This window comes from Gobio gobio, assembly GCF_949357685.1.
Source record: "Gobio gobio genome assembly, chromosome: 3".
Classification (NCBI taxonomy): Eukaryota; Metazoa; Chordata; class Actinopteri; order Cypriniformes; family Gobionidae; genus Gobio; species Gobio gobio.
In genome coordinates this window covers 68253619-68270450 of record NC_137099.1, presented here as the reverse complement: position 1 = coordinate 68270450, position 16832 = coordinate 68253619, and the positions used below count along the sequence as shown (strand labels likewise).

Below are 16832 nucleotides of genomic sequence, written 5' to 3'. Positions count from 1 at the left end.
CTTCACAAAACTTTTATAGCTAACAGCACATAAATAAAGTAAATGTATATCATCCATTTAATCATAAACTGGATCAGATCTTGAGATTATGACTTGATCAAGAAACTTCTGATCGTGTTTTCTTTCATGCCATAACAAACATATTTGATTAAAAGGCAGTTACAGCAGAAAGAGGAGAATTAAAAGACAAGTAAAGGGTAAAGAGCTCAAATAAAGAAGCCACTGATCACGATTCTGGTGACTTCAGATGAAACATTCAATGAACCATCAACATCTAAACCTGTGTTCATCTCAATAAGAGCTGGTGTGTGTAGATTCATGATGTCTAAAACATCCAGGTAATACAATAAACAGTCAAACACTCTTTATTAAACGTCAATGGACTAAACACAAGTTAACAATACGTGTCAGTGTTCATCCAAACACGAAGTAACATGTAACACACATCTGACACACGTTGTGTAACTATAACACATTATTGTGTAAAAGGTTTCAACACACTTCTGTGTAAGAGGAATAACACATTAGTTGACTTACAGGAAAACACAGAGATGTGTTAAAGAAAACGACACAGGTTGTGTGTTAAATTTTACGCAACATGTGTTGTCCCTGAGCACACACACTACATGTGTTAACATCTACACAACATGTGTTAAAATCTGCACAACATGTGTTGTCCCTGAGCACACACACTACATGTGTTAAAATCTACACAACATGTGTTAAAATCTACACAACATGTGTTGTCCCTGAGCACACACACTACATGTGTTAAAATCTACACAACATGTGTTGTCCCTGAGAACACACACACACAATATGTGTTAAAATCTACACAACTTGTGTTGTCCCTGAGCACACACACTACATGTGTTAAAATCTACACGAAATGTGTTGTCCCTGAGCACACACACTACATGTGTTAAAACTGACACAACATGTGTCATTTTTTAACACATCTGGTTGTGTTGTTCTCAACACATCATGTTATAAAGCGCGACACACACCATCATTGTGCATTGTATGCAGTGTTTATGTTCTCAAACAAACAGGCCTGAGTAAATAAAAGTTATTTATATAGAATGTTTTATCAGTTGCTACATTTTTATTTAATTCAAAGCGCAAACTCTATCAACTGTTATCTCTTCATGATCTTTTCTCAAAAGCAGCATCGATGTGGTGTTGAAGTGTGAATAATTGAGTTTATAGAGTCATAGAGTTTGAAACATTGTACTTTGTGTGCACATGCGTTCTGTACTCGACTATTGATTAAATGCTTAATAATTTAGTTTCACTTTATTTTTAAAATTACATCTGAGTATGTGATTACCTGACACAATTAGTGTGTTAAAATGACTTACACATTTATTGTGTTAAATTTGACACAACATGTGTTGTCCCTGAGCACACTCACTACATGTGTTAAAACTAACACAACATGTGTCATTTTTAACACATCTCTTTTTAGAGTGTATAAACCAGAGTGTCTCTTCTGGTTCTGTCTGTATATCTTTATCTGTCTTGTTTTTACTCAATTATATATCTTTACTGATTATCTCCATTCCACATACTTTCACTCACATCAATCTTGAGTCTGGGAATTTTTTTTTTTTTTTCCTGAAATTGTTTTTCTGCTTTTACTGGTTTAAATTCGAACAAAAACACTCCCACTGTATGAAAATGCAGAAGTGGGAAAACTTTCTGAGCTTGGGCTCAATGAGACGACAGTTCACAGGAGGAACAAGAAACATCCACATCCTCATTATTCACGGTAAGTTAATAAAAACAACTTAATCAAACATATTACTGTATAGATTCAAAGTGTCATGTATTAGATTACATTGATGGTAGATAATATTGAGATTTTAATTTAAAATGTTTTGTTTTAAATGCCAAGCAATTTAATTACAGCTTCATTTCATTATCCAAATAACATTTGGGCATTTAGATCCTCATGTTAAGAAAAACATGTTTTTTCTTGTCATGCAGTAGTGATTCGGTGAATGATAATGGCATCTGTTAAGGAGCTGCTAGTGAACTCACTGAAGGAACTAGTAAAAGATGATCTGAAGAAGTTTCGGTGGTACTTGAAGAATCATGCTTGTGTTTCAACTTCTGAAATGGAGAACGCAGATATCTTAGACACAGTGGATAAAATGGTGGCACAATTTAGACCAGAAGAAGCTGTGAAGATCACCGTGAACATCCTGAGGAAGATGAACCAGAACCTTCTGGCTGAAGACTTAGAGAATGAACATAAAAAAGGTAACATTAAAATTACATTAATTCATTTGAAATGTATACTATTTTATTTATTTAGTGACTATTTACAAGTGTGTTTTTAAAGTAAATAATGAAGTTGTTGGCTTTTCATTTTAGTAACACTTTATTGGACCCACTTTATATTAGGTGGGGTTAGGGTAACTTTTTAATTAATAATTTGATACATTGCACTTATTGTGTACATACTTGTTTTTACATTGTACTTACATTTAAAAAAAATACCTGCATGTGATTACGTCTGTAATTAATATCTGTAGTTACATTTGTAATTACACAGTTGACACTTCCCTTACACCAAACCCTACCCTTAAACTTACCCATACCACCACACCTGTCCCTAACCCTACCCATATCCCACCTCAATATCAGCAAAGGTGTTTTGCGATACAATATGAACATAGTAAGTACATTGTACTAATATGAAGTGGGGCCACTTTATTTTTGAAGTGAAGTAGTTTACACATTACTACTACTGTACTTACTATAGTAATAACAGTGAATTCTGCATAATTACTAACCCTAAACCAAACCATAACTCTATAGTAAGTACATGTGGTTAATTAATATTACTCAGTACTTATTTGAGTAAGTACAATGTAACTACAATGTACAATGTAACTTCCAATGTAACCTTTAAATAAAGTGTAACCCATTTGTATTTTGTTTCATCTCTCTTTTTATAGTTCCGACTGAGGGAATGGCTTCTGCTGTTGGTGGAGCTGCTTCAATACAGACTTGTGGTAAATAAGTATTATTGAGATGTGATGCTTATAATTTAATGCTTAAAATGCTTAGAATTTTGACCAGTAGTTGTAACTGTGACCAAACTTGCATTGTCAGGGCATGATTACAATGACACATACAAAGGCGCATTTCATTTTTGGTGAATGGTCTAGGAGGAATTAGAAAAAAAACTAAATAGAAACCAAACATTTAACTCTGCACAAGCCATGGAATTTCCATGACATTGCAAGCTGTTTTGCAAGGTTAGAATTTACATAGAAACTGTATTACAAAAAGACATTACATACTCAATGCCATTTTTCCTTACAGGCTCAACTGCAGAGGACAGTAAAATTGATCTTCATGATTACAGAAAGATCAGCCTCAGACTAAAGAACAAATTACAAGAGGACTACAAGCGGATATTGGTTGGTAATTCTCAGACAGGTCATCGGCAGTACCTGAATGATATTTACACTGATCTATATGTGGTGGAGAATGAGACTGGAGGAATAGTGAATGAACATGAGGTGAGACGGATTGAATCGAAACGCAACCAATTTACTGCCAAGGACACAGTGATCCAGTGCAATGACATTTTCAAAGTACACATGGGTCGACAAAATAGGAAAGTGCTGACGATGGGAATCGCAGGAGTGGGAAAAACCATCTCTGTCAATAAATTCATTCTTGACTGGGCTGAAGGAAATGAAAATCAGGACATACTCTTCATATTCCCGCTCCCATTCCGTAGACTGAATTTGCTTACAAAAAAGTACAGTCTCATGAAACTGTTAAACAAATGCTTCTTTAGTGGTCCTGAAGAACTGCCCTCTCTTCCTGAAGATAACAGTAAGGTCATGTTCATCTTTGATGGGCTGGATGAATGTCGCTTCCCTTTGAGATTTAAAGAGAACGACAGATTTACAGATGTGCATGAAGAAACAACAGTGAGTAAGATAGTTACAAATCTGATTGTGACACATCTGGTTTCATCTGCTCTCATCTGGATCACATCCAGACCAGCAGCAGCCGGTCTGATATCCCGAGACTACATTGATCAGGTGACAGAGGTGAGAGGATTCAACGATGAGCAAAAGGAGCAATACTTCCACAAAAACAGCGCTCCTGAGGTTGCTGGAAACATCATCTGTCATATCAAGAAATCCAGGAGCCTGTACATCATGTGCCACATCCCCGTCTTCTGCTGGATCTCTCTCACTGTTCTTCAGCCTCTACTGGCTCAAGAGAGCAATGACAAAACACCCACAACTCTCACAGAGATGTACACAAACTTCTTACTTTCTCAGAAGCAACAAATGAAAACGAAATACTGTGATAATCCTGAACCTAATCCCAAAGCCAAGTCTTTTGATCAGATTCTTCTGAAGCTTGGAAAACTGGCCTTCAAACAGCTACAGAAAGGTAATCTGATTTTCTACAAAGAAGATCTTGAGGAGTGTGGACTAGATGTCAGTGAAGGGTCAGTGTACTCTGGCTTATGCACTCAGATCTTTAAAATGGAAAAACCTGTGTCAGAGAGAAAGGTTTACAGCTTCATTCATCTCAGTGTCCAGGAGTTTCTCGCAGCTCTCTATGTGTTTTTCAAACACAAATGTTCTGGAAGAAATCATTTTCTTAAATCTTGGAGAGAAATACTGACATGGAAACTCTCCAAAACATCACTAGTTGACCTTCATAGGTCTGCAGTTAACAAGGCTTTAAAAAGTGAGAATGGACACCTGGACCTTTTCCTCCGGTTCCTCTTGGGTCTCTCACTGGAGTCCAATCAGAGTGACCTGAAGGAACTGCTGCCAAAACTGAAGCTAAAAACAGAGAATGTCAAAGACACTGCTGACTATATCAAAAAGACAATAGAGATGGAGAAATCAGTAGAGAGGACCATCAACCTCTTCCACTGTTTGAATGAACTGAAAGATGACTCTATGGAGGAAATCCAGAAGAATCTGAGCTCAGGAAATCTTTCTGCACAGAATCTCTCCTCTGCTCAATGGTCGGCCCTGGTGTTTCTGCTTCTGATGTCAGAAGAGACTCAAGAAAAGTTTGAACTGCATAAATACAGAAGATCTGATGAAGCTGTGATGAGACTAATGCCAGTGATCAAAAACTCCAGAAGAGCACTGTAAGCCATTTTAACAATTCATTCAATTCATTCAGTTTTTTACCCCCAAATCTGTGTTCCAGTTCATAAAACCTGTCTAATACACATCTATTTTTGTTCTCCACACAGACTGCAGTCCTGTAGTCTCACTGGTCAGTCTTGTGAAATTGTGTTATCGGCTCTACAATCCTCAAACTGTGTCCTGAGAGAGCTGGATCTGAGTAACAATGATCTGCGGAATTCAGGAGTAAAGCTGCTCTCGGATGGATTGAAGAGCCTAAACTGTCAGCTGCACATACTGAGGTGCGTAAGAACATAATGAACTGTAGGCTGGTCATGTGTTTGTAGCATAGACCGTAAAAAAAATATGGACAACGCGACTTCATTGACTTCCGTTGACCAGAGTTGAAGCTTTCGTAGGCCGGAACACGGCGCTGACATCTTGGGACCGAGTCTGCGCAGTAGCCATCTCGGGACCGGAGTTGCGCAGTAGAGAGCAGGAAGTAGAGACGCGATTATCAAAAGCCCACCCACACTCTCACAGATGCAGAACAATTCATTATGTTGGTGTGAAATACAGTTATAGAAATTCAATTCAATTCAAATTTATTTGTATAGCGCTTTTCACGATACATATCGTTTCAAAGCAGCTTCACAGAAAATGCATCTACATTACAATTTAAATTGGTTTGTACATGTTATGCATTTCAGAATTGCACATATACAAAGCACACAGATTAGCTAACTATCTATTATTAATCAATATAATAACTATGGCAAAGAAATAAGAATACATGTTGTTAATGAATAGGTATATAGATGAGCATGAGTGCGTGTTGATGCAGAGCTGCGTCATCTGAAGTCCTCCCAGGAGTTGAGTCGTCTCTTCACAGGTGATGGTCATCTGAAGTCTTTACGAGAAGCTGACGGACTCTCTAGTTACCTCGGGATGGGCGTCCCGAGATAAAACAGAACAGAAAAATAATTAGCGTAGCTGCTGTTCAAGGCATTAAGCAAAGACAATCATGTGCATTGATATTACTATAGAGTACACGGTTAGGAGAAGAATCATGTGAATGCCTGGCTAAAGAGATGCGTCTTTAATCTAGATTTAAACTGGAGGAGTGAGTCTGAGCCCCGAAAATTATTAGGAAGGCTATTCCATAGTTTAGGTGCCAAATATGAAAACGTTCTTCCTCCTTTAGTTGACTTAGATATCATTGGTATTACCAGAAGCCCAGAGTTTAGTGATCTTAAAGATCGTGATGGGTGATAAGGCGATAAAATATCAGTTAAATACACTAAACCATTTAGGACCTTATAGGTCAGTAGCAATACTTTATAATTAATACGAAACTTAACAGGTAACCAGTGTAGAGATGTTAGAATTGGTGTAATGTGATCATATTTTCTTGACCTAGTAAGAACTCTAATTGTAGCTTGTTTATTGATGAGGCAGGACAGCCAGCTAGTAGTGCCTTACAGTAATCTAGTCTAGAGGTCATAAATGCATGAACTAACTTTTCTGCATCAGAGACAGATAGCATGTTTCGTAGCTTAGCGATGTTTCTGAGGTGGAAGAAGGCTGTTTTTGTAGTATTTGAAATATGATTTTCAAAAGACAAGCTGCTGTCTAATATAACACCCAGGTCTTTAACTGTAGCAGATGAAGTAACAGTACATCCTTCCAAATGTAATTTATAATTTAAGAGATTCTGTGTACCAGTTTTTGGTCCAATAAGTAATACCTCAGTCTTATCTGAATTTAGTAGGAGAAAATTACAGGTCATCCAAAATGTTATATCTTTAACACACTCTGTTAGCTTGGATAATTTAGAGATTTCATCTGGTCGTGCTGAAATATATTACTGAGTATCATCGGCATAACAGTGGAAACTAATTTCATGTTTTCTTATAATATTACCAAGTGGCAGCATATATATTGAGAATAACAGAGGGCCTAACACAGATCCTTGCGGCACTCCACAATTTACAGACGTTATCTTAGATTTTTCCCTGTTTGAACAGACAAATTGGTAACGCTCTGATAGATACGATCTAAACCACTTTAATGCCTGTCCCTGAATACCAGTGTAATTTTGTAGACGATCTAAGAGTATTTTATGATCTATGGTGTCGAATGCAGCACTAAGATTAAGTAAAACTAGTATTTAGATACAGCCTTGGTCAGCAGCTAAGAGTAAGTCATTTGTGATTTTAACGAGCGCAGTTTCTGTGCTATGATGGGCTCTGAATCCTGACTGAAATTTTTCATAGATATCGTTTTATTGTAAGTAAGAGCATAATTGAGCAGACACAATTTTTTCTAGTATTTTAGACAGAAATGGAAGATTTGAAATAGGTCTGTAATTTGCCAATTCATTTGGATCTAGTTGTGGTTTCTTAATGAGAGGTTTTATAACTGCCATCTTGAATGGTCTTGGGACATGACCTAGAGTTAAAGATGAATTAATAATATTGAGAAGAGGCTCTTCTGCTACAGGTAACAGCTCTTTCAGTAGTTTAGTTGGTATTGGATCTAATAAACATGTTGTTGGTTTAGAAGCAATGATTAGTTTATTTAGCTCTTCCTGTCCTACACTCTAAAAAGAGATGTGTTAAAAAACAACACACTGAGGGCCCTATCTTGCACCCAGCGCAATTGACTTTGTACACCGACGCATGTGTCATTCCTATTTTGCACAAGCGCAAAGCGCGCTTTTCCCTCCACAGAAGCACGTCGCTAAACTAGTGAATGCACTTGCGCTCCCTGGGTGGTTCAGCGCAAAAAAGGAGGCGTGTTCCGGCGCAAACAATCCCTGGTGCTATTTTGCTGTTCCATTAAACAATTGCGCCACTGACCAGAAAAAACCTAGTCTAAAGTCAGTGGCGCGTTGCGCGTTGTTCATTATGCTATTTTAAGGGCGCATGCTTGACCATAATGTATAGCGTGCACAACGCGCATACACTTTGCTCATGTAATCTACACAGATGCAACAGTTATTTTTGCAAATCATAAATTGTTACACTAAAAAAATATTAACACATGAGATGACGGAAATCATTGTGGTGTGCCACGAAGATGTGAAAAAATAGGCATAAATCTAGCTTACAAATGATTCAGGCTAATTGTAATAATTAAGGATAAGACCTGTTTGCCCAATAGTGGCAAGACATATATGTATATAAGGACATCTGACAAATTGGTTTTTCCGTCAAGAACCAGGAAAAAAAATCGACTGAAAAACTGAAAAAACTGAAAGACTGAAAAAAAAAAAGACTGTGAAATCACCTTTACCATAATGTACAACATTACAACTTCACTTCTCTGTCTTTCACTGCTCTTACAAGCTCATCAGTCTCCTCGGCTGTGAACCGCTCCTGGCGTGCGCCTGGTAAATACGCCATAATAATAGCAATCCATTATGGAACTTGCGCACCTGCTTTTAAAGGGAATGTTGGATGACGCTCGGATTGGTTTATTCACGTTACGCCCAAACCACACCCATGAATAATGAAGCTACTTCAGACCAACCCATTTTAGATTTGCGCCGGGCGCAAGAGCCATTTATCCCGCCGGGAAAATAGCAACAGCGCCGAGACCCGCCCACAAAGTTACTTGCGCTTCGCGTTTTTACACTTGCGTTTCAGATCGTTAAAATAGGGCCCTGAGTGTGTTGATGGTATTTTGACGTAGATGTTGTGTAGATATAACACACAATGTGTGTTAAATGTTACTCTGGATAGAACGTCAGTGGGTGTTTTGGCAGCCAATCACATCATGCCTCTTTTTCAATGTCTTTTTCAAATGCTTTCACCGCTTTTCACTTGTTATCACTGACCAGACTGACTTTATTTCTGTCAGACAGAAGCTCTTATTGAGATGAACAGGATTTGTGTTGATGATTCATTTAATGTTTCATCTGAAGTCACCAGAATCGTGATTAGTGGCTCCTTTATTTGAGCTCTTGACCCTTGACTCTTTCACATCAGTTTTACTCTGTTTGCTGTGACTGTGTGTTTATTATGCACACTTGAAGCAGCAGAAATTACCATGAGAAAACTATGATCAGATGATGATGTTATCATCACATACATTTGCTGAGCTCAGCAAGTGTTTGATATCTAAAACTTTACTGTAAATGTTATTTTCAGTTATTAATAATTTTTTTTATGTTATTGTCATTATCTGCACATTTGATTTTAGATACACAGAGCACATAGGATGTTCTAGTCTATGGTGTCACACAGGCACACACACATATCAAGAATCAGCTCATGAATCTCAATAATGGTAACAAACCAAAAGCTTCATCCCGCAATGCATTCTGGGAGTCACCATAGTACAAAACTCATCCATGACTCCCAGCATGCACTGCAGGATGAAGCGTTTGTCACCATTGTTGCGATTCATGAGCTGATTCTTGATATTTGTGTTTGACGAGTATCTGCTGCAGCTCTAAACTTTCTGAAAACATTGAATTTGTATTTTTTTAAGAATTCATTCTGCACTGCTGGACATCATGGACTAACTTCACAAAACTTTTATAGCTAACAGCACATACATAAAGTAAATGTATACCATCCATTTAATCATAAACTGGATCAGATCTTGAGATTATGACTTGATCAAGAAACTTCTGATCGTTTTTTCTTTCATGCCATAACAAACATATTTGATTAAAAGGCAGTTACAGCAGAAAGAGGAGAATTAAAAGACAAGTAAAGGGTCAAGAGCTCAAATAAAGGAGCCACTGATCACGATTCTGGTAACTTCAGATGAAACATTCAATGAACCATCAACATCTAAACCTCTGTTCATCTCAATAAGAGCTGGTGTGTGTAGATTCATGATGTCTAAAACATCCAGGTAATACAATAAACAGTCAAACACTCTTTATGAAACGTCAATGGACTAAACACAAGTTAACAATACGTGTCAGTGTTCATCCAAACACGAAGTAACATGTAACACACATCTGACACACGTTGTGTAACTATAACACATTATTGTGTAAAAGGTTTCAACACACTTCTGTGTAAGAGGAATAACACATTAGTTGAGTTACAGGTAACACAGAGATGTGTTAAAGAAAACGACACAGGTTGTGTGTTAAATTTTACGCAACATGTGTTGTCCCTGAGCACACACACTACATGTGTTAACATCTACACAACATGTGTTGTCCCTGAGCACACACACTACATGTGTTAAAATCTACACAACATGTGTTAAAATCTACACAACATGTGTTGTCCCTGAGCACACACACTACATGTGTTAAAATCTACACAACATGTGTTGTCCCTGAGCACACACACTACATGTGTTAAAATCTACACAACATGTGTTGTCCCTGAGAACACACACACACAATATGTGTTAAAATCTACACAACTTGTGTTGTCCTTGAGCATACACACTACATGTGTTAAAATCTACACGAAATGTGTTGTCCCTGAGCACACACACTACATGTGTTAAAACTGACACAACATGTGTCAATTTTTAACACATCTGGTTGTGTTGTTCTCAACACATCATATTATAAAGCGCGACACACACCATCATTGTGCATTGTATGCAGTGTTTATGTTCTCAAACAAACAGGCCTGAGTAAATAAAAGTTATTTATATAGAATGTTTTATCAGTTGCTACATTTTAATTTAATTCAAAGCGCAAACTCTGTCAACTGTTATCTCTTCATGATCTTTTCTCAAAAGCGGCATCGATGTGGTGTTGAAGTGTGAATAATTGAGTTTATAGAGTCATAGAGTTTGAAACATTGTACTTTGTGTGCACATGCGTTCTGTACTCGACTATTGATTAAATGCTTAATAATTTAGTTTCACTTTATTTTTAAAATTACATCTGTGTATGTGATTACCTGACACAATTAGTGTGTTAAAATGACTTACACATTTATCGTGTTAAATTTGACACAACATGTGTTGTCCCTGAGCACACTCACTACATGTGTTAAAACTAACACAACATGTGTCATTTTTAACACATCTCTTTTTAGAGTGTATAGTTGTAAACTGCAGTTGTTCTTCTGGGGTGATAATTGAGGCTGAGTCGTAAAACCCTGTCAACGGTTGTACATTTATAACTGTTTTTCTGATGTTTTTTTTGTGAAGAAATTCATAAAGTCATTACTACTAAACTGTACTGGAATATTTTGTTCAGCTGATGTGCGTTTATTTGTTAAGCTGCCCACTGTACTAAATTAAAACCTGGGGTTGTTTTGGTTATTTTCTATCAGTTTATGGTAATGCTCAGCCCTGGCTGCTTTTAGAGCCTTTTTTTAAGGGGAAGTGCTGTCTTTCCACGCGATTCTAAAGACCTCTAAACGTGTTTGTTTCCATTTGCGCTCTAGATAATGAGTTTCTCTCTTGATAGCGTGAGTAATATTGTTGTACCACGGTGCAGTACTTTTCTCTCTCACCTTTTTTAATCTGATCGGAGCAACCGTTTCTAATGTACTAGAGAAAATGGTGCTCATACTGCTAGTCATTTCCTCTGGTTAATTTGTGTGTTTGGGTACACTGAGCAGCTGAGATAAATCTGGTAGGTTATTTGTGAATTTATCAATGGTGTTTGGGAGAATTGTTCTTCCTGGTCTATAACGCTGAGCAGTATGTAAAATATCAGCAGTACGCAGTGTGCACGTTACAAGGTAGTGATCGGTGACATCATCACTTTGCGGTATGATGTCTATATCAGTAGGATTGATTCCATGTGATATAATTAAATCTAGTGTATGATTAAAACGATGAGTGGGCCCATTTACATTTTGCTTGACCCCAAAGGAGTTTAATAAATCTGTAAACGCAACCCCTAGCGCATCATTTGTATTATCTACGTAAATGTTCAAATCACCGACAATCAGTGCTTTATCGACAGTAACCATTAGGTCTGATAGAAAATCTGCAAACTCTTTTAAGAAATCAACATAGGGCCCTGGCGGTCTATATATGGCAGCCAAAGCAAAAGATAATAGGGATTTTTTTCTTATATCTGAGAGTGTAACATTTAGCACAAGCACTTCAAATGAATTAAACCTGTGTCCTGTTTTCTGAGTAACATTTAGAATATCTCTATAGATAGTTTCAACACCGCCGCCACGACCAGTCAGACAGGGCTCGTGCGTATAACAGTAACCTGGTGGAGTAGACTCATTTAGACCAAAATAATCATTAGGTTTAAGCCAGGTTTCAGTCAGACATAGTAAATCAAAGCTATTATCTGTGATCATTTCATTTACAATAACTGCTTTAGGTGTGAGCGATCGAATGTTAAAGAAACCTATTTTTAGAGAATGTTTTTGTTCATTTCTTTTAAGATTATCTGGTTTAATAATGATCAGATTTTCTCTAGATCCTATAGAGGATTTTGTCATAAATATTCATGGAACAGACACAGTTTCTATACAATGCACTACAGAACAAGAACTGGCAAGTGTAGAAATGTAGAAATTAAAGCTAAAGCTCCAATCTCCTCCCCAAAATCCCGAAAAAAGTCTGTTAGTGCCTCAGTGACAACTTCACTCAGAGAAGCCGTCAATCTCAGCTGTCAATCATGACGTCACAAACCCCCCATTTTTATAGCATCAAATAACTCACTAAACTAAGCTTATTTAAAAAACGAACACTTGAAATAAAATCATTGTAATAAAATCTGCCTACAATGACAGAAACCATATTTAGGAAACAATTATTTGAAGTGTAATTGAATTGTTTAGTGTGTCTCGCGTCCATTCTAATACATGGAGAGGTGGGGTTTAGGAGCTATACTAGGACCGACCACCGGGAGGGCGATCGAGGCGCGCAGGCTTCAGTTTCTGACAGGAGTGCTACAGGCTTGGTTTGTAGATGATCGGACTTTGTGTGTTTGTAGGTTGTCTGGCTGTTTGGTGACAGAGGAAGGCTGTGGTTATGTGTCTTCAGCTCTGAGCTCAAACCCCTCACACCTGAGAGAGCTGGATCTGAGCTACAATCACCCAGGAGAGTCAGGAGTCAAGCTGCTCTCGGACAAACTAGAGGACCCAAACTGCTCACTGCAGATACTCAAGTATGTGGGGATTATACATATAACATTGTATTTAGGGGTAAAATCTGATTTAAAAAATATATTTTGGGGACATCTGGGAAACCTTTTCAAGGTGATATAATTCATAAATAAATGTATTATGTCAAACCCATGTAGGGCCCATACCTCAAGCCCATATCATGCAAACATTGGCCCCACAATGAAATGTTGGCTAGGATGTTAGTAAGCAAAACTGAATGGGATAGCTGTCCTGACAAAGAACATGAGAGATTATGACCAGATGTGTGCATTTGTGTGTTATAGTGTAGCTCATGGAGGAGAGATCAGAATGACAGCAGGACCACAAAGATGTAGGTTTAAACACACACATCTTCATGCCATGGGTTGTTGTTGTTGTTGTTGTGTTCTTATTTCTTTATTTTTGTGTTCAGATGCCTGTGATCTAACATTGGATCCAAACACTGCACACACTCAACTAATTCTGTCTGATGGGAACAGGAAGATGACGCGTGTATTAGAGGATCAGCCGTATCCTGATCACACAGAGAGATTTGATACGTGGTGTCAGGTTCTCTGTGGAGAAAGTCTGACTGGACGCTGTTACTGGGAGGCTGAATGGGACGGACTGGGGACAGAAATATCAGTGACATATAAAGGAATCAGGAGGAAAGGTGGAAGTGACTGTCGGTTTGGATACAACAACAAATCCTGGAGTTTGTTCTGCACTGCTAATGAATGCACCGTCTGGCACAATAATAACAGAACTGACATATCTGACCCTTCACACCCCTCTAATAGAGTAGGAGTGTATCTGGACTGGTCTGTCGGCACACTGTCCTTCTACAGCGTCTCTGACACACACACACTCACACACTTACACACATTCCACACCACATTCACTGAACCCCTCTATGCTGGATTTAGGGTTTATGATTCCTCAGTGTCTCTGTGTCACATAGGCACATGTGTAACTACATTTTAATGCACATTGTTGAGGCATAGAACCACCTGTCATAAACAAGATTCTAGAAAATTTTCAATCATGGACGTTATCAACAGATATTATTAGAAAAATATAACTGTGATCATGTTCATCACATCTCTATGTAAGCAATTGTCATAGTTGTGACACAATCATCTTCTGGATGCTCCTGGAATCCCATTCTGTGTTAGTTAAATCCAATCCTGAACTCAGCCATCTGTGGAAATTTGTGTGCAGCATAGAGATAAAACAAAAACGTTCACAAACTCTAAGAAATTTACATAGACTTCTACTTATGACTATATAATTACATTTTTGTTGATATTAGATGCACCTCAGCCTTGATTCTGTGTGGATTCTGCATGTCTCCATTGATCTAGTTGCTGCAGGTCTTCCCCACTCAGATTTGCTGAAGTACTTGAGTTCGATTGAAGATTGAAGTCCACCAAAAAATAAATAATGATATATAATAAATTCTCAGTTGGACTGATGTGATTCACCAACATCACTGTAATTCCCTTTCTGTGAAGCTTTGGCTTGGGATGATTGTCTTGCTGAAAAAAAGGGTTATAGATCTCTTTGTGATTCCTCCAGAATTTACCTTTATTTTGATGGATTCATTTAAACCGTATATTACATTTTAATATCCTGGACTAAAAAACAAACTCTGCTTTATCTGTTTTAATCGGAATGAACACCTCAACCCAAATAGTACTGTAGCAAGTTGCTTTCATCTCAGCAACAGTGTCATGTCTGTGAGGAATTGCTGGACTGAACAGATTAGAACTTGTAATAAATGTATTGTTTGCTTTGAGAGATAGTTTTAGTAAGGCATGTTTTCTCAAAGAACTTTGCTCTGTGTTTTTTTCATCATTAGTCATTTGAGTCTATGATCTATTGTATTGTAAAACAGTAAATATGTGAAAGCTTATGATTAATTGCTCTTCTGTTTCTTTATTGAAATAAATATTGACATGTTTAAATTTAAGTGTACAGATACAAATGTAAAGTCCTGATGTTTGGGGAATAAATAGATTGGTATTTTACTGATTTGATTAAAGGGTTAGTTCACCCAAAAATGAAAATTCTGTCATGAATTACTTACCCTCATGTCGTTGGACACCCGTAAGACCTCCGTTCATCTTCGGAACAGAAATGAAGATATTTTAGTTGAAATCTGATGGCTCTGAAAGGCCTCCATTGGCACAATGGCACGGTTCACTCTCAAGACCCTTAAAAGGTACTAAAGACGTTGTTACAAAGTCCATCTCACTACAGTGGTTCTAAAATAACTTTATGAATCAGCGATAATAGTTTTTGTGTGCAAAAAAACCCTAAATAACGACTTACATAGTGATGACGATTTCAAAACAAGGCATCATGAAGCTTCGAAGCGTTATGAATCAGCGAGTCGATTCAGCAGTTTGAATTGGCAAATTTCAGCAGTTTGGCGGTTTGACACGCGATCCGAATCATGATTCGGCTCGCTGATTCATAACGCTTTTCAGAGCCATCAGATTTCAACTAAAATATCTTCATTTCTGTTCCGAAGATGAACGGAGGTCTTACGGGTGTCCAACGACATGAGGGTAAAATTTTCATTTTTGGGTGAACTAACCCTTTAAGGTATAATGTTACAAACTTTTTTCTTGTTTTCCTTGTTTAGATTAGATTAGATTAGATTAGATTCAACTTTATTGTCATTACACATGTACAAGTACAAGGCAACGAAATGCAGTTTAGGTCTAACCAGAAGTGCAATAGCAGCAAGTGCAGGATATACAACGTTTGCATAAGTGCAGGACATGGATATGTACTGAGTATATATAAATATATCTATAAATAGAGAGATGGTTATTACTATAAACAGAATTTACAGGTGAATAATATACAGATGGTTAATACTATAAACAGAATTTACAGGTGGATATGTACTATGAATATAATATAATATACAGATGGCTATTACTATAAACAGAATTTTACAGATAGAGGTATACAATGATATGTTAGGCTAAAATGAGGAATATGGCAGTGGATTAAGGTAGTGCAATAAATTATGGACAGAAGCTATCCGAAAAAAGTGTAAAAGTGCAGTGGAAAGTGGTTGCATATTACAGTTAGAAGTACAGTGCAAAATACAAATGTAAACAGTAGGTACTGTAAAAACAGTCGGCAGTGCAAATGAGCATAATCCAGTTACGGTGTGGTAGTGCAAAATGAATAAGTAAACAGTTGTTACTGTGATAAACAGTCGGTAGTGCAAATAACAAAGTGAAGGTGGATGTGAGGTAGGAGAGTTATCAGTTTATGAGGGGAGTGGATCAACGGGGGTTAGAGTTCAGTAAGGAGACAGCTCTGGGGAAAAAACTGTTCTTAAGTCTGCTGGTCCTGGTCCGGTGGATCCTGAAACGCCTGCCGGAGGGCAGGAGAGAAAACAGTGTGTGGGCTGGGTGAGAGGAGTCCTTGAGGATGCTGTGAGCTCGATGCAGGCAGCGTTTCCTCTGGATGTGCTCGATGGCAGGCAGTGGAGTCCCTGTGATGCGCTGGGCAGTTTTCACCACCCGCTGCAGTGCCTTGCGCTCCGCAACAGAGCAGCTCCCATACCACACTGCCACACAGTTGGTCAGGATGCTTTCTATTGCGCAGCGGTAGAAGTTCACCAGGA

At 37.8% G+C, this 16832-nt stretch overlaps 1 protein-coding gene across 2 annotated transcripts; it reads left to right on the top strand.

The window, feature by feature from the left end:
* Nucleotides 1-1669: 1669 nt before the first annotated feature.
* On the top strand, nucleotides 1670-15144 carry LOC307123826 (NLR family CARD domain-containing protein 3-like). 2 transcript variants are annotated; one of them, XM_079812552.1, is made up of 8 exons: nucleotides 1670-1771; nucleotides 2127-2265; nucleotides 2967-3023; nucleotides 3337-5149; nucleotides 5258-5431; nucleotides 13030-13203; nucleotides 13486-13532; nucleotides 13614-15144. In XM_079812552.1, exons 2-8 carry the CDS (start codon nucleotides 2157-2159, stop codon nucleotides 14162-14164), a joined length of 2925 nt encoding a protein of 974 aa, XP_079668678.1. In that variant the 5' UTR covers nucleotides 1670-1771; nucleotides 2127-2156; the 3' UTR covers nucleotides 14165-15144. The 2 variants fall into 2 exon arrangements, with proteins under 2 accessions (XP_079668678.1, XP_079668677.1); XM_079812551.1 differs by having other exon boundaries at nucleotides 1704-1771; nucleotides 1990-2265.
* Nucleotides 15145-16832: the final 1688 nt, after the last annotated feature.

What these genes read in the sequence shown, in the direction of transcription:
- LOC307123826 (XM_079812551.1), top strand. Translation starts at nt 2,004, where the DNA reads ATGATAATGGCATCTGTTAAGGAGCTGCTAGTGAACTCACTGAAGGAA. An exon ending in AGAGAATGAACATAAAAAAG is followed by an intron (nt 2,266 to 2,966) that starts GTAACATTAAAA and finishes CTCTTTTTATAG; the next exon opens with TTCCGACTGAGGGAATGGCT. An exon ending in AAAAACTCCAGAAGAGCACT is followed by an intron (nt 5,150 to 5,257) that starts GTAAGCCATTTT and finishes TTCTCCACACAG; the next exon opens with ACTGCAGTCCTGTAGTCTCA.